Source organism: Nicotiana tomentosiformis, chromosome 11 (assembly GCF_000390325.3).
Source record: "Nicotiana tomentosiformis chromosome 11, ASM39032v3, whole genome shotgun sequence".
In the NCBI taxonomy this organism is placed as follows: Eukaryota; Viridiplantae; Streptophyta; class Magnoliopsida; order Solanales; family Solanaceae; genus Nicotiana; species Nicotiana tomentosiformis.
Genome location: NC_090822.1, coordinates 46,481,857 through 46,500,202, shown reverse-complemented (window position 1 = coordinate 46,500,202; position 18,346 = coordinate 46,481,857). Strand labels below are relative to the sequence as shown.

At 37.2% G+C, this 18,346-nt stretch overlaps 1 protein-coding gene across 1 annotated transcript; it reads left to right on the top strand.

The window, feature by feature from the left end:
- Positions 1 to 14,641: 14,641 nt before the first annotated feature.
- On the top strand, positions 14,642 to 18,317 carry LOC104115537 (uncharacterized). The gene is made up of 3 exons (XM_009626204.3): positions 14,642 to 15,555; positions 16,153 to 16,338; positions 16,788 to 18,317. The coding sequence occupies exons 1-3, from the start codon at positions 15,109 to 15,111 to the stop codon at positions 17,064 to 17,066; spliced, it is 912 nt and encodes a 303-aa protein (XP_009624499.1). The 5' UTR covers positions 14,642 to 15,108; the 3' UTR covers positions 17,067 to 18,317.
- The last annotated feature ends 29 nt before the right edge of the window (positions 18,318 to 18,346 follow it).

The window sequence follows — 18,346 nt, the reverse complement described above, 5'->3', positions numbered from 1 at the left end:
ATGGTTTCCATAAGTTATAGAAAGCTCAGTATATTCTGAATAAACTCGGAGGAATCTAAGACTAGGAGCATTTAGAAGAGATGGAATATTGCCCTGGCAGTAGAATAAGGGTGTAATTGTGATAGATAAGGGGATGACGTTTAGGCCTTTTATTGAGTAATGATTTAAAGAAAAGATATTTCATGAATTGCACGGGATTAGAATACCCTCCCCCTCATAAGATGAATCACATTGTGATGCTATGAAATACGATTATTGAAGTATAGTATCATCCCTAGGTGGATCAGGCAAATCACTTAAGATGTTCCCCGATGAGATCTGAGCCTTAGTGACAATATATTACGTAAGAGGTTTCAAGATATCAGTGGTAAATTATAGGTCAACATTAAGGTGAATCAACAATAGATTGATAAAATTTTCAAAGTATGAGAGGAGATTAGAATGCCATTTTAGATGAACACAAATAAGGAAGCATTAACGGACTTAGATTTATACATATAGGATAAGTAGTGAGAGAGTAACCTGGAGTTGGGTAGCAGACCTCGGTAATAATAAACCAAAGTAAGAGTTATGATATAGTATGACCTACCTAGATGTAGTAAAACCATAAGGATAGAGAACCGAGGCAATGAAACAAAATATAGCAATAGTCGTAAGTTCGGCAAAGTATCGAGCGAAGAACTTTAGTACACCTATAAATGCCTAGAGGTAGCTTATCATAGTTCTGCATATGTTCACAAAGTGAGGCCTAGAGATTGGCTAAAAGCTGGAGGAAAAAGGAGAGAAGAGTCGCATAGGCGTACATACAAGGACATAGTCATACAAGCTGCATGACATAAGGTAGCAACAGTCGTGGTATAAGAAAGAGGCCTAAAGGGGGGGATGCCCTGGCCTTTGGATTTATTCATAGAACAGTTGCCTAGATGGAAAGGAATATATTGAAGTATTTGTAAGAGCTATAGGTTATGAGACTGATAAGCGCATCAGTTAACAATCGAGGAAGAATGTTCCAAGGGGGAATGATGTTACACCCATATTTTTGTACGTGAGAGTACGTCGTAAGGCAAATGATGTAAGCTCAGAAATGAGATCGTCTTTAAAAGTATATAAAGTAAGTTAATCATGTTACCTTGGAGGTTACAAAAATTTAGGATAATTAATAACAAGTACCAAGAGGATTGGAAAGCTTAGAAGCTAAACGAATTGAAGAAAATAAATTTTGTGAAAAGTTGATAAGTTTGGAATCTTATAACATGTACTTTTGGGGTGAGACTAGGGTGATTAATATGATAAGGAGGTTATGTTATGCGTTATTTAAGTCGTATGACAATCGTGTGTTACGTTTTGAAGTCAAGCCATTTATGGAACAAAAGTTGGTGTTACATTCCATGTTTTCATACGTAAGAGTACGTCGTAAGCCAATTAATGTAAGCCCAGAAATGAGATCGACTTTGAAAGTACATAAAGTAAGTTAATAATGTTACCTTGGAGGTTACAATTATTTAAGATCATGGATAACAAGTATCCAGAGGGTTGGAAGGCTTAGAAGCTAAACAAATTGAAGAAGATAAGTTTTATCGAAAGTCGACAAGTTGGGAATGATATAACATGTACTTTTAGGATTATACTAGGGTTCTTAGCATGATAAGGATGTTATTTTATGAGTTATTTTAGTCATATGATATCCGGGTGTTATGTTTTGAAGTCAAGCAAGTTGTGGAAGAAAAGTTGGCAAAGGTCATCACAAGGTATATTCATAAATATGCTGAAAATTAGGTCAAATGTAGCGGAACTTTTCTCTCAATATACTTGGAATTAGGAGATGGTTCATTTATCATATTGAAGATCTACAAGTCTATTTCCTAACGCATTAAACCGTTCATCAATTCAACATCATAGTAGAAAGATATTTGCATTTTCGCGAGACTGCAAGCAGCTCCCAATGGGACCCACTTAGGTGGTGGTCGACCTACTTCACTTTATAAACGATTTGGACAACCTTTATTTCTCATTTTTCTACCCAAAATTGTACTACACTCCTCCTAACACTCCTAAACATATACCATAAGGGTTTGAAGTGATTACACCATATTTCAACATCAAAAGTTAGTTCTAGTGAAGAACAACACCTCTTTGAGGTTGTGTTATCATTGATGATAATTGTGGGCTGTGTTTGGCTGAAATTTCAAGTTTTTGCTCTGGATAAGGTGAGTATAACATCCTACTAATTGTGCTTAAGCTTTCTTGTATCTTGGTTAAGTTGTTAGGATGACAAACTACAAGATAATACTTTGAGTATCTTGAGATGTTGCTGTTATTGATGGATTGATTTGAAAGTTGCTCTTATGAACTTTAAGTGGCTGGAAATTATGGAAACTAAGTTGGATATGATATTTTTAGTATAATTATGTTGGTTTACATGTCAATCTTGTTGAGGAAATTGGTAACTAGAAAAAGAAATGGCTATAAAGCACTTGGAAGTTGTCCACAATGATATTATCTTGTGTTGGGCTATTTCGGGCAACTTTGAAATTGAGTAGAAGGTTGTAAATCCTTTAAAATGCATTGGTTATTATTCTTGATATATTAATAAGTTCAAGAATGAATGATAATGGGGTTGAAGGGTGGTAAAGGGATTCAATCCGAGCTTGCCGCTCGTCGTGATTTGTTGATGACTTATTAATGAAATATTTTGTGCCCTATTGTTGATATTGTTCTTATTGTATTGCTCTGTTTGTTTTTGTTAAGTAGCTATATGGAACATAACTAACATAACAACACATTGAGCGGCAAGCTTGGTTCATGTCTAATAACACTATATTTTGAACCCTTTACCTCTTATTTATATTTAGGAAAATGTTGATAATAACAACAAAATATACTCAGGTTATTCCATAAATTTTCCATCCACAAAATGCTGCAAGAATAACTCCCAAACAGTCCAACAATCAACAACATTATTAACACGCCTTTCGATCGATATCTCAGAAGTTCTAGCTTCAACGGCTTAGTCGTAACTTGGATAAGCTTAAATATATGTAGAGTAAGAGGTTCCTTAACCTTAAACATATAGAATAACTCCAACTTGAGCTTACATCACCAAGAAATATCCTTCCAACGCAACCTCAAGAATAAGGAGGCGAAACTAGCAATCAATTCGGGTTTCTCGGCACTAGAATCACTTTGGAAGACTTGAAATCACCTAAGATTGATATGAAAACCTTGGTAGAGTATTTTACATAAGCTAAACCACTTTAAAAAACTCGCCACATGAGATGGAACCACACCAAAATCAGCAACCACTAGAAGAACAAGAAACTCACTAGCGCCACGGGATTCCCGACACTTGATTTATGTTGTTTGCCCTTGGTTTGGGTCTTGGAACATGAGAGAACTTTGAGAGAAAGTTTTTAGGTTTCTCGGGTCTGAAGAGAGTGAAAAGTAATGAGTTAAAACGGAATTTAGGCGTCACATATATATCAAGATATCTCAACCGCCTAAGTGGGTCCCATAGGGAGCTACTTGCGCAGTCTCGCAAAAATAAAAATATCTCTCTACTCCGATGTCGTATTAACGAACGGTTTAAAGAATTAGTAACTAGACTCGTAGATCTTCAATTTTGTAGATGCATTATCTCGTAATTCCAAGTATATTGAGATAAACACTCCGCTACAATTGACCTAATCTTTAGCACATTTATGAATGTAAGTTGTGATGACCTTTACCAACTTTTCTTCTACAACTTGCTTGACTTCAAAACATAACGCCCGGCTATCATATGACTAAAATAACTCATAAGATAACCTCCTTGTCATGTTAAGAACTCTAGTGTCACCCCAAAAGTACATGTTATAACATTCCTAACTTGTCGACTTTCGACGAAACTTATCTTCTTCAGTTTATCTAGCTTCTAAGCTTTCCAACCCTCTTGGTACTTGTTATCCATGATCTTAAATATTTGTAACCTCCAAGGTAACATTATTAACTTACTTTGTGTACTTTCAAAGATGATCTCATTTTTGGACTTACATTAATTAGCTTAGGGCATACTCTCACGTACGAAAACATGGAGTGTAACATCATTATCCCCTTTAGAACATTCTTCCTCGAATGTTGACTGATGCGCTTATCAGTCTCATAACCTATAGCTCCAATGAATACTTCAATACTGTCTTTTTCATTTAGGTAACTGTTCTATGAATAAATCCAAGGTCAGGGCATTCCCCCCCCCCCCCCCCAAGCCTTTTTCTTACACAATGACTTGTGATCAGAATTCTTCTAATCTCATAATTCTTGCTACCTTCTGTCATGCAGCCTTACAACTTTGTCCTTGTATGTGTGCCTATGAGACTCTTCTATACTTTTTCCTCCATCTTTTAGCCATTCTCTAGGCCTCACTTTGTGAACATATACTGAACTATGACAAGATGTCCCTCTGGGGCATCTATAGGTATATTGAAGTTCTTCGCATAGTATTGTATAAAACTTACGACTATTGCTATATCCTGTTTCATAGCCTCGACTATCTATCCTTATGGCTTTACTGCATCTAGGTAGGTCATACTGTACAATAACACTTACTTCGGTTATTATTACCGAGGTCTGGTACCCAACTCCAGGTTATTGTATCGTTGCTTATTCTATATATATAAATCTAAGTCCTTTAATGCTTACTCATTACTGTTCATCTTAAGAATGACGGCCTAATCTCATCTCATAATTTGGAACTTTTATCCATCTATTGTTGATTCACCTTAATGTTGATCTATAATATACCACTGATAACTTGAAATCTCTTACGTAACACATTGTCACTAAGGCTCATGTCTCATTATGGAACATCTGAAGTTATTCATATGATCCACCTAGGGACGATACTATACTTCAATAATCGTATTTGATAGCATCCCAACGTGATTCATCTTATGGGGGTATTCTAATGCCATGTAGTTTATGAACTCCCTTCTCTTTGAATCAATACTTAATCGAAGGCCGAAATGTCATCCTCTTATAATTTATCACAATTACACCCTTATTCTACTACCAAGGAATCATTCTATCTCTTCTAAATGTTCCTAGTCTTTAACTCCTCTAAGTTCATTAAGGCTATACATAGCTTTCTATAACATATGGAAACCATCAAGTCTTTTGTTTTGATGGGCTTAATCCTGAGGCCTTACCTATTCTCGTCACCTTCTCACTCACCGTTTCTTATCCTTACTCATGTCTATGTAAAACCTTGTTTCTCTACCATACTTGAGCTTACGACCTATACATATCTATTTATACTACTCGCAACCATCCTTTAACGTGATAGCATCATAAATTTCCTTATGTTATTCTGTAATCTCAAGAGAAATATCACGCCATCTCTAACTCTTCTTTACTCTCTTAACTAGACCTCTCGATACCTGGAAACCATAGGGTGGAAGATATGCTACTGATGAAGCCGCTATCATTTCTGGATACTGAATCACAGCGCTTTTAGCCCTCTATCTGAAGTATGGACTATTCACAACCTTCTGCACACGAGTATCTCGTACCTTCTTCACCTTTACTTTACTTACCTTTAAATCTCGTATCATATCTTCTGTCTCTTTCATAACCTCCCTTCCACATAGGTGGAATTCACATCCACAACTTGAAGCTCTACTATAATACTTGCACCTCTGGTGCATACATAATCCGGTGGGAGCTTCATACTGACTTCTTATAGGGCTGGTACTCTTCTTACTGGCTTTATCGTAGAGCCGTTATAGAATATGGATATTTTACTATCTCTCTTTTACCTCTGATATTATGAATGATTCTGCAATGCTCTTAATCACAGTTTCTATAATTATCTGGGTCTAATAATTAGACTCCTGATTTACTTAGCTATTGTAACTCTTGAGCTTCCTCTTCTCTCACAACCTTTATGTAGGCTTAAGTTGTCTACCAATCTGTGGCTCAGGGTATTAGCTATTACATTAGCCTTTTTGGATGCCATGTAACATCCATGTTATAATCTTCTAACAAATCAAGCCTTTGTCTGTGACGTAGACTCAATTCTTTCTTTTTACCTATACCAAAGTCTCTCATAACTGTATGAATATCAACATATATGTTGTATGGATAATATTCCGAAATTTTAAGTGTGATCATAACGTAACTAACTCCAGATCGTAGATCAAATAAATCCTTTCGTTCCTTCTTAGTTGTCTTTAAATACAAGCAATTGCTCTTCCTAGTCATTCTGCCACTTGATGCATGAATACTTGGCTTATCTTAGTGCCCACGAATACTGGAATTCCCTATAACTCATATGATCTCAAATATCACTTTTAATTTACTTCCCGTTCATTAGTGACGATAGGTTCCACCTTCTTATGGAGTGCATAAAATGTTGTAGTGAGACTGTTGTTACAAGATCATTTATTATTTAGGTTACTATTTTTAGGTTGAAGCCTTATTGCTTAATCCTCTGCTAGTCTTTTGTTGTAGTATTTACGGAAGACCCTATGACTCTTATAAAGCTGAGAGCTTATTACATCGTATACCCAACAGAATTTTTGATGTTCTAACTCGCCTATATTTATCCTTAGTGACTTACCTTTGCGCCATTATGCTCGTAGGGTTACTTCTGAACTAAAACTTTTATTGTCTCCCCAGTGGAACTCTCTTTTATTTTCATAACACTTATACGGTACCTTTAACTACCCCAACTCTTATCTTAATGTTTCTCAAGGATTACGATGTCATCATATCTGCGAGACTGAATTCCCTATGGTGGGTTTCACTATGTTAACCTTACATGATCTGTTGATTTGTCTGTATCCTCTTGTCTAGCCATAACTAATCTATTCCTGAATTAACTACTAACTACTCGTCTGTCCATTCTCATATCTATATTCCGCATAATCTCTCTTGGATTGTTTACTTTGTCTTAACTTACCTCTCGCACTGTCTCCTTATGTATCAAGTGTTCATTCACACTTATTTCTCAATAAAATCTTGTGCGGGAACCTTTATGCTTCTCCCCGGCATCGTGCTTGCATAATATTCTGGAGTCGTAACATATCTGTAGGATCTGAATAAATTCTATCTCATTCCTTTTGCCTTTTTACCGCATTCTTTCTTTACTATTCCATAGTTACCTGAACCACTTAACTCCGACTTAATACAATATCATACCATCTCCCCCCTTTAGGGGAATACTAATATTTAATGCTATGAAGATTTACCTACAATTATATATTTCCTCTTCTTCTTCGGCATCTTTTCGCGTCTTCACTGACTCGTACTCGCCTTGCGGTAACCCTTCTGTACCAGGGATAACTGAATTTCTTATGCGCAAGGGTGACACCTAGTGTAACTGGCACACTTAGTCCCTTAAGCTTAAATCTTCTCATAGTGCTTGCTTTTGGGAAGCGTCTTCCTGAATGACATTTAAAGGTTATTCTTCTATTGTCCATTCTATTATTGCCGGAACACGATCTCTAAAATTTCCACGTTGTCGACTATTATCAAATCCTTCGGTCCCTAATTCATGTTTGGTTTTATCTTGTTTACTAGCCCATACTAATTTATATTACTCCGGAGGTGTAACTTAGCCTTCTAGTAATCATGTTGAAGTCACGAACTCATTTCTCGAAATAAGGATATGACCTTATGGCATATACTCTTTTATAGTCTCAAAGCTTGTCTCCCCATGTCTTTTTCTTCTCTTGACTATACACTCTTTCATCCTGTTATATTTTGATTTACTGTTATCACCCATTTATCACATCTTACTCATAATGCTTCATTTACTCTCTTCTTATTCTCCTACTAATATTTATGTTTATCACTTTATTCTAAAAACTTCAACAAAACATTCTTTCGCTTTTAGCTCCCCTTGATCCATCTCACTAACTCTTCGGGTCACCCAATATTCTCTCTTTACTAGGGGTGGGAGTCATACTAAGGTAAATATTTATCCCTTTTAAGATTACACTACATATCTTCTGAAATTCCAGAACATTGTAGTATTCATATCTGACTATACTATTCTAGAGTGCACCATCTAGATGTCTCACAAGGAGAGCTATTATCGCGTTAGCAATATCCTTCGGAAATGTCGGTTAATATTAACGATAACAATTCATCCACCATTTTGGGTTACTCTACCCCTAGCTAGATCATGATACCCAATCCTTCTCTTAAACTATATATGTTAGCTCCCATTAGGCATAACTAAGATGGGTGTGCCCAATTGTAAATACCTCTGTTAATGTTTAAGGTAAGTAAGAACGCTTATATTTTTCTGCTTGAATTGCAAATACTGATAATCTTCACTAATTTGGTATCTCGTACCCTCCTTCACCTTCCTTTTGTTACATGTTGAAACTTATTCTTTTACCTTCTGATTCTCCCATGGCCTGCTATTCACCGGGTGTGTTTGATATCCCCATCTTAGGGTCTTATGCTGGAAATTTGCACATCTGGTATGCACAATCTGATAGGGCCTCAAGCAGCGCCACGTCGTCAAGAACTCTCTCTCTATTAGTGCCCTTACATGTTGTTGTATTAGCCCTCTGGCTAGCTGTAATCTTGCCAATTACAAACATCTCTGTATCATTAGCATACATAAGTCCCGACTCAAACTCTTATGACTTGTTTGGGCTGTTTGGTGACTTTTAGTAACTTATGGGATGTATCACAAACAGGGGAGGTGCTGTCCATTTTCTTGTAGAATATTGGTTTCGAAATATGAGAGTTACAACGCTTATATGATGACGAAGATGTCGGTTTACTCATTGTAGACATAAGAAGATCATAATGAGTTTGGTTGACGATTGGAGAGAAGATTGCAAAGGTATGTTAAGTCACTTCCTTCTTTCTTTTGGCATGATCTAAAGTGAAATGAACGTAAACAATACGCTATTTCATAACGGATCTACTCCTAGCAACTAAGGTTGTCCATGTTGTTCTTTCCTTATAAAGTTATTCTAAGCAAGTATGTATGATCCTTGAATCCGACTGAGGTTCATATTGATGGTATGGATGTCCATAATGTTAATCGAAGGCGTTACAACCTTACGTCACTCCGAAAGGTTTAGAACATGATTTCATGAGTCCAGCATGCATTATATATATGTATCTATTTTACTCTACTGAGTCGTGCTATAGTCAGCCGGGTACGACACCTATTGTGTAACCACTGATCAGTTGGATTTTATTGAGCTCCACATGACTGGGTACAATTTTACCGAGCCTTATGATGTCCAGGTACGTTTTTACCAAGCTTATTACGGCCGAATATGATATGATGATGATGATGCCCACATAGGCGTATGTTTTTAAAAGTTTATGTGTGTGTGTGTGTGTGTATATATATATATATATATATATATATATATATATATATATATATATATATATATATATATATATGTATCATGCATTTCATGTCAGTATCCCTCAGAGACACTCAGATGCTACAGGTTGTATCTCCTCTATCTTTCTTTACATTACTGTTCTTATTTATGCTTGCCTGCCTTACATACTCGGTACATTATTCGTACTGACATTCCTTTTGCCTAGGGACACTGCGTTTCATGCCCACAGGTCCCGATAGATAGGTTGACAGTCTTCTTAGTAGGCTATTAGCTCAGCGGAAGGTGTTGGCGCACTCCACTTGCTCCGGAGTTACCTATTTGGTCATTATGCTTTGGACATGTATTGATTGGTGTGGTGGGGCCCTGTCCCAACCTTATGACGTTTATGTACTCTTAGAGTCTTATAGACAGATGTCATATATATGGATACTTCTATGGCCTTGTCGGCCTGTGTTTTGAGTGTACAAATGATCATGTCGGCCTTATAGGCTCGTATGTCACATGTATAAGTTTGTATATCATATTGGGTCATTCTATATCGATTATTCCCTTATGTTTCATTCTGATTATCTTATGACGGCCTTTCCGGCTCATATACCCATGATAGTACGATAAGAAAGATATGTTACGTTGGTACTCGGTTGAGTAAGGCATCGGGTTCCCATCGCTGCCCTTCGGTTTGGGTTGTGACAGGGAACTTGGGCGAATGCTGCACAACGATACGCACAGGCAATAAGAAAAATAACAAAGAAAGTACCAAGTACTCAGGAAGGAAAGAAAACTTATGGGCTGAGTTCCACTTTTCAGGGAACGGTAAATATTCGGGGGAAATGAGGTCTTTGATTTTCCCCCGAACGAACATCCCTTCCAACCTCGATCTCGGTCTTCATCGATGCTCGAGAATAGAGCTTTGCTTTCTCAACGGACGAGCTTAATCAACCCCCCTCAGAAAACTCGGGGATTGTAGGGACGAAGTAGGTGGTCGTGGGTGAATAAAGGTGCTTCGGTGTTGTTGACGAAGTGACAGAGGAGGATTACGATCCTCCAAAAGGATGGATGAATCTGCGCAAGGCAGACCTCATACCTTTTGCAGAAGCTGAGGATTATGGGGTCCATCGGGGCAAGCGTGAAGGGGTAAGTGTAAATATTTAGATACCCCTCCACGTGAGTGGTAATATCCTTATTGGGCCCGGGGGACGACCACTTCCTTGCCCTCCCAGTGATAGTCCTCCCGAACGGTAGGAAGTGTGTCCTCTAGATGGAGCATATGTACCTCCATACCTCCTCGCCTCGGTCCTGCTGACTGGAGGCTTTCTCGACTTTGAAGTCATTTTCAATGGAGCAGCCCCCGGGAATGAAGCTCTTCAAGGGAGGTTTCGGGACCACCTCAGGAACGGCCACCTCGGCATACTTAGCCGGGTTGGAAGTTGAAGGGACGGTCTATTGAGGCACTGACTTGGAAGTTTTCGCCATCGGATTCTGAAAAATATGAAAATTTAAAGGTAGGGATAAATGTTTGAAGATAAGTATGAAGATTTGGAAAGTAAGGATGAAGGTATGGAGGCCAGACTTGAAGATAAAAATATAAAGATCTGGAAAACAATGGATAAAGGTTTGGAGGGGTAAGAAATAAGTGAAGAATTCGAGGGTAAGTCAAGGAGCTCTGGAATCGAAAAGCAAAAAAGTGAAAAAGGGGTCAAAGCTTTTATAGAGAAAGGGTAATCAATGCGTGATGTTTCGCATTCGAGGACGGTCAACCGATGACTGACATATGTCCGAAGTCAGAACGACGCGACTGATGGGACGTTTCGATGTCCCGTCAACTAGGTTGTAGCATACGGAAGAAGGAATCGGGGTTAATTTATCGCTTCCCGTCACTTTGATAAATCTGCTCTCCGAAAAATGAGGGGACTATCTATGTATGGATAAGATCGGGCGCACAGTTTTCTCCGATTCCCCGACGAGGAAACAAAGGGGAAGTACGGCTCGACGTAATTATAATCGAGGCCCATGAGTCCCTCGTATCGAAACCCGAGAGAAATGAACGATGTATCTAAGATTAGACATGGTGGAATAACGGACCCAGACCAAGCATAACTTCTGGACCTCAGGAAACGCATAGATCGGTTACGCATGACGAGTAGGGCACCGTAATGTTCAGCCTTAACCGAGTATTACGGCAGGAATCCCATCCCATATCAACTGCGGATCGACATTTAATGAGAAAAGAAGATGTTTACCTTATTTAGACCTGTACTAGGACTGAAATTCCCTTACTATATAAAGTGAAAAGTTTGCTTTATTATATCACATTGTGACATGTAAATCAAAGCAATAAAAGTTTACTTTTATCTTCTAGCTATTGTTCAAAGCATTATTTATTTGTTCTTTTCTTCACTCGCGACCGAGCTTGTACCGAAAGTCCAATCGAGGACGAATTCCACTGTTCAATCTAAGATCAAGCTTGGTCACTACATTGCAATTAGTTTGATCATTTATTTTATCTTTAACTCATTTACATGTTGTTCTTAATCATTCGTATTGAATTAAATCATATATCCCTTAAACCGCGCATAAATTTAATTGTTACTCATTTTTGAGGTAAACAGTGCTTAGTATTTTTTTCCTTTTCTTCTTAGTTGCTAAATGGGTTTGTTAGATTTATTGTTGTTTTGATAATTTAATGATTGAGTTTTATTCTTTATGATATTTGAAAGTAATATTTCAAATTTGAGCTCATTTGGAGTTGATTTTGGTGTTGAATCGTATGTTGGATTGTTGAATTCGACGAATAAGTTTATGTTTCATAACTTAAGATTCGATTTCTAAAGTTATATTGATGTGCTAGAACTGTTTAACATCCGAATTTTCTGAAATTGCATTGGAAAGATATAAGAATTTAAGATCTGATAGCTGAAGTTACATTGAAGAGATATAACTACTTAAGATTCAATTTTTCTGAAGTTGCATTGGAAAAAAAAGAACTTCAGATCCGATTCTGAAGTTGTATTGAATAGATAGAACTATTTAAGATTCGATTTTCTGAAGTGATATTGGAAAGATAAAAGAATTACAGATCCGATTCTAAAGTTGCATTGAAGAAATAGAAGAAATTCAGATGCTGACGCATAAATTTTGTAATTTTTTGTGTAATTCAGGTGTAACTTCAATAACGGTCCAAAAGTGAATATATGTGAAAATGCCGGGGGATTTGCATCTATACCCAGTTTTTGGGTCCCATTTTAACCTGTACCCGTTTTGCAAAAGAAATTGCAAGCGTACCCACTTTTCGGGTAACTTCAGGCCTTGAAGTAGCAAAAATTTATGTCTGAAGTTTAAACTTCAGAATGTTTTGCCTGAAGTGTAGCCTTATCAAAGCAAAACTTCAGATATTTTTGCCTGAAGTTTGGACTGACTTGCAAAGGCAATCGCGCAAATTTCAGTTCATAGTACAATGGAAAACTTCAGTTCAATAATTGCTGAACTTCAGCAATTTTGGCTGAAGTTTTTGTTTTGTAATTGCTGAACTTCAGCATTCTAGGAGCTGAAGTTTGTTTAGTATATGCTGAACTTCAACATTTTAGGAGCTGAAGTTTGTTTAGTATTTGCTGAACTTCAGCTCCTAGAGGATGCACTTCAGTTCAATAATTGCTGAACTTCAGCAATTTTGGCTGAAGTTTTTATTTTGTAATTGCTGAATTTCAGCATTCTACAAGCTAAAGTTTGTTTAGTATCTGCTGAACTTCAGCATTTTAGGAGCTGAAGTTTGTTTAGTATTTGCTGAACTTCAGCTCCTAGAGGATGCACTTCAGTTTAATAATTGCTGAACTTCAGCAATTTTGGCTGAAGTTTTTGTTTTGTAATTGCTGAACTTCAGCATTCTAGTAGCTGAAGTTTGTTTAGTATCTGCTGAACTTCAGCTCCTAGAGGATGCACTTCAGTGCTTAGGTCCTTTTGGGTAATATTCCAAGCAGTCAACTTGAACTTCCCGTCGTCCATCCTCATACCAGGAAGGAAGGTATCAGTGGGTTCATCAAAACTTTGCCATAGTGGCTTCCCTGACAAATCATCAATTAAACCAAATTTTCTGAATCCAAGAGCTTCGCTTTATGTGAAGAAGATGCACTTGTGCCTACTTGTGTTCAGAAATATGACTTCCTTGATCGGTCCAACACTTTGAAATTTACGTTCATCAATAGCGATAACGAAAAGTTCAGTTGATAAAAATAAAATTGGGTAGTCCCTGTTGGCAACCCACACAATCGTTTCGGGACTCACCTTGTACCATATGAATAATAATATCATCTAGAGGAAAGAATAATATCACCCGAAGAAGGAGGAGGAGGACAAAGAGGCCTGAAATTATTTAAAAAGTGGGTATAAGTTAAAACTTTTTTAAAAAGTGGGTATAAGTTAAATGGGGGCGGCCAAATAGGCCGCCTGTGTAATTTTTACGAAAATGCCCCTATTGAATAGAACCGAGGCCATTGAACTGTACAATAATTCTAACTGAGACCGAGTCAGCTCTTCTATATTTGTTATACAAAAGTGCATAAAGTATAATTTTATAGTTTAAGCATCTAATTAGAATCACGTCATCATCACTAAAACAAAATCTATATATGTTGAATTTTAATTATCGATCTATCATTTTAGCATATCCAATCTTTCAAAACCAACACTTTTAAATATAATGAACAATACTGTAATAGAGAATTGAGTAAAATGTGATTGAATTACGTGAATAATTACTTTAAATTATAAATTAAATTCGAATTCACTTAAATTAAGTGTAGAGCACAAAATAGAACTTTTGAGCAAATAAATAAATAAAAAATATAATAAAAAATATTATATTGAATTGAACATCAATAATAATTTGAAATTCTTAAATAAACTTTAGCTGCAATTTAGTTCATCCATTAAGTAGGCTTAAGTTATGCAACGATTAAAATTTACTTACATCAAATCAAGAAGTACGAAATAATAAAGTTTATAGTAATTATTAAATAAATATATTAACAATAAGAAATGAACTTAATTTTAAAACAAAAATTACATGATTAATAGAGTCAATTGAGCCGAGCCATTTTGAGCAACCTGATCTTAATCGAGCTTTGAACGAAGCAAAGTCAAGCCGAGATGAGAGGTCATTGTAATACTTAAGGAAAGGTCATCAAAGTAATGCTTACTAGTTTATAGGCCAATTTGCAGAGTTCCATACGCATAAATTGGAGCTGTTAATATGCCAAGGACTCGGGATTTCTGAAACAGCCAAAAGGGTCCTCTAGACGAATAAACACAGTTTATTGTACCAAGTCTAGTCTCCTCCTCTTCGGACGTTACGAGGTGTTACACCTAAGTAACTGTCTCTTTCCTTTTATATAGTGCTTTTTAAAAGGCAACCTTAAAATTGCTTTCATACCGAAGTTTATGTTAGGGGCAAGAAAAAGCCATAAAAACTAGAGATACATTGTAAACAGATTCCAGTAATCATCATTATGATGAAACAGAACAGCATACATCTGTCTGATTCTTCTTGATAACCAACCAAAAGTTGTGCTTTTACTATTTAGCTTTGATAAATAATCTCGCCATACGAAAAAGGACAAAATCTTTAAACTAACTACTACAATACAAAAGTTCCCTTAGCTACTGAAAAAAGGGGATTTTTACTAGTAGTTTCAAGGCAATTCTGGCATAGTGTTTGGCATGTGAGTTTTCTGATTGTGAATCTTGGAAGAAGAAGATGATGATGAACAGCAGGGATGAATCTGATAATGCAAGCACAGCAACATCATCGTCTCTTACATCCCCAAAACTGCCAGTTTACTATGTACAGAGCCCATCACGTGATTCCCACGATGATGCTGATAAGTCATCATCCTCCATGCAAAATACTCCTGCTTATCACAGCCCCATTGATTCCCCTTCTCATTCATCTAGGGACTCTTCCTCTAGCCGCCTTTCGGGGAATTGGCGATGGGCGAGGGGTTACAATCGGAGGAGAAGTGGGAAAGGGTGGCAAGAATGTGCTGTGATTGAAGAGGATCTTGATTATGATCATATGAATCAAGCCTATTCAAGACGCTGCCTATTTTTTATTGCTCTCATGGGTTTTGGAGCTTTTTTTGCTTTCTTTTGCTTGATTTTGTGGGGAGCTAGTAGACCTTACCAACCTCACATCAGTATGAAGGTATTCTTCTAAAAAATCATGCTACTTGTTTCATTAATTGAATTACGAGTCTGTTTATTGTCTAGAACTTGTTCTTATCACTATTATTAATATTGGGGAAACTAAATTATACCAACAAAAAAAAAAAAAAAGGGTAAGACGAAGGAGATTATAACCATCATATAAGGCCAGGGAATATGCATAGTAGTACTGATGCTTTTGAAATAGATTATACAGATTTGTGACTTGTGAATTATAAGTTGCTCCTGCACAATCCTATTAGTTCTCAATATTCCCTTTGATGGTCACAAAAGCTGTGGAACTTGATTTTTAAGAACCTTGTGCACGATATAAGCTGATTTCCTCAAACTGGCAGCATAATGTCCTAGTTAACATGTTTAATCCTTCAAGGACCAAAGTCATGCTTAGATTTTTCCTTGATATTTTAAGGACTGAGTTTCTCTCAGAAAGAAATTCTTGATCATTTCATTTCGAGGTTGCATTATGTTGATACTACATGGGTGAAAATCTGGTGATTGCTCTAAAAACTTACAATCCGCTGCATTTTAGTATAATCTTTGATTAACTTTTATTCATATAAAGTGGATTTTCTGCTAGGCCTGCAGGGTACATAACTTCTATTTTGGGCAAGGGTCAGACCGCACAGGTGTTCCGACCAAGTTGCTTACAGTTAACTGTTCTGTGACCATGGTCATATATAACCCTGCTACATTTTTTGGAGTTCATGTCAGCTCCAACCCTGTCAATCTTTTCTTTTCAGAAATCACAGTTGCAACTGGCCAGGTGAGTTTACCAGAGTGATATCTTTGATGAAGTCAATTATAATCTCAAGAATTTTAATACTGACAGATAAACCTGCATTATCCATGAAGAAGAGCAGCCCGGTGCACTAAGCTCCCGCTATGCATAGGGTCCGGGAGAGGGCCGGACCACAATGGTTTATTGTACGCAGTCTTTCCCTGTATTTCTGCAAGAGGCCGTTTCCACGGCTCGAACCTCTAACCTCCTGGTTACATGGCAGCAACTTTACCACAAGGCTCCCCTTCTCATTATCCATGAAGAAATATTATATTATTTAGAGGATCAAACCTCGACATAATGGATGACAGGGAAAAAAATATCAATCACATGTTACCCGATTTTTGGTTTTGTATAGTGCCAGTGTCATGTTCTTTAAGCAACATGTTGTCAGCATTTTTTTTTACCTGATGATTTACAACTTATGGATGCAGTTGGACGAATATTATCAACCAAAAAAGAGCCAGCGCAGTATGTCTGTGAACCTGGATGGGTGTAGAGTCCCCCTATATGGAGCTGGGATAGCCTTAGTAAAATCAGATGGCAGTGACGGGGTTCCATTGAAATTAGACTTTGAAATCCTGTCACAAGGATATTTAGTTGGCAAGCTGGTGAAGACAAAGCATCGGAAACACATCTCTTGTTCCTTGCTCATCAGCTCAAGAAGCACAAAAGAAATAAAATTCAAGCAGGGTTCCTGTGCATTTGATTGAGGTTGCAACATCCACTCCATTCTCCAACATATACTACTAACAGCGATTCTAATGATTTCATATGCCTGTTTGGTCACTCAGAAGATTAAGTTTGTTCTATCTTATGGCTCACCTGCCAGAACAAATTACAACTTTGAATCAATTCATTAGGGTGTGCTTTAGCATGACCAACATCCTGGTTGTTTCAACAAAACTGCCTTTGATCACTTACTTTTGCTATGTGTTTTCTATGACAAAGTTTGACTATTGTTTATGGCCAATAAAGCAACATGAATCTTGGATCAGAGGGAGGTTCCGGGTGCCACACATCTTTGAACAAGGGCAGGGCGTATGTAGGATTTTGCGTGAGTGTTGTTAATATCACATAAGAGAATCAATAAATGATATTTATCATCAATTATTTAGACAAGGAGAGCCATTGTTTGATGGTTTAGTTGAGTGTTAAGATAGAATAGGTCTAGAGTTCAATTCTACTTAACCACAAATCTATAACAACAGAGGCTCCCTTAATAAATATTTGCCAACAAGAATGTCCAAGATGTGGTTCGAACCTCAAACCACCTCAAGCAAGATTAAGCTTCTAACCAGCACGTCAAGTTATACTATTTATCAAATTCATCGGTGGTTTGTATACCAAAGGCAGCATGCTGAAAAAAAAAAGTGTACCAGTTAGGCTTCAAATTGGCGTCGCTAAATTCACAACCACTGGCACTTTTCACTCTTTTGATACTCCAGGCGGCACGACTTGTATTTAGTCTATTTCTTATACATATATACAAATTTTCAACTGAGGCATCGGCCTATCTACATAGATCTGCCCCTGATAATGGGGTTTTCAGGACCAACTAGCACACACCTTGACTATTCCACTGGATTCTAGCTACCTTCCACCAACACAGGTACCAAGTACCTCTGTCAAGGCTTAGGCATGAGAAGAAATTACTTAGTATTTTTTGGCAAAAATGTAAGGCTACATGTGTACACTTTAGCATAAGACTAGCAGTCGTCGACTAGTTTTAGTAGAACCGTCGGGTTGCTTGTTGCATACTGCTAGTGGTGGGCAGCATTTGGAGTAACGCATCAGACTCTTAGGGACTTTCAACCTTAATTATATTTTCTTAGACTATATGTCCTTAACATCTGAAACTCAAGTTGTATAGCATTAAAATGCACGCAGTAGCAGAATCCCCTCTCGTAACCATATGAAGTAAACAAGCTTATCTAAATAATTTTGCATCACAAAACTAATAAGACATGCAATCATCCCCTGCCCTTTCCTA

Excerpts from the sequence above, each read along its gene's own strand:
- LOC104115537 (XM_009626204.3), top strand. The coding sequence starts at position 15,109 with ATGATGATGAACAGCAGGGATGAATCTGATAATGCAAGCACAGCAACA. Across the intron at positions 15,556-16,152 it reads AACCTCACATCAGTATGAAG|GCCTGCAGGGTACATAACTT; the intron begins GTATTCTTCTAA and ends ATTTTCTGCTAG. Across the intron at positions 16,339-16,787 it reads TCACAGTTGCAACTGGCCAG|TTGGACGAATATTATCAACC; the intron begins GTGAGTTTACCA and ends TTATGGATGCAG.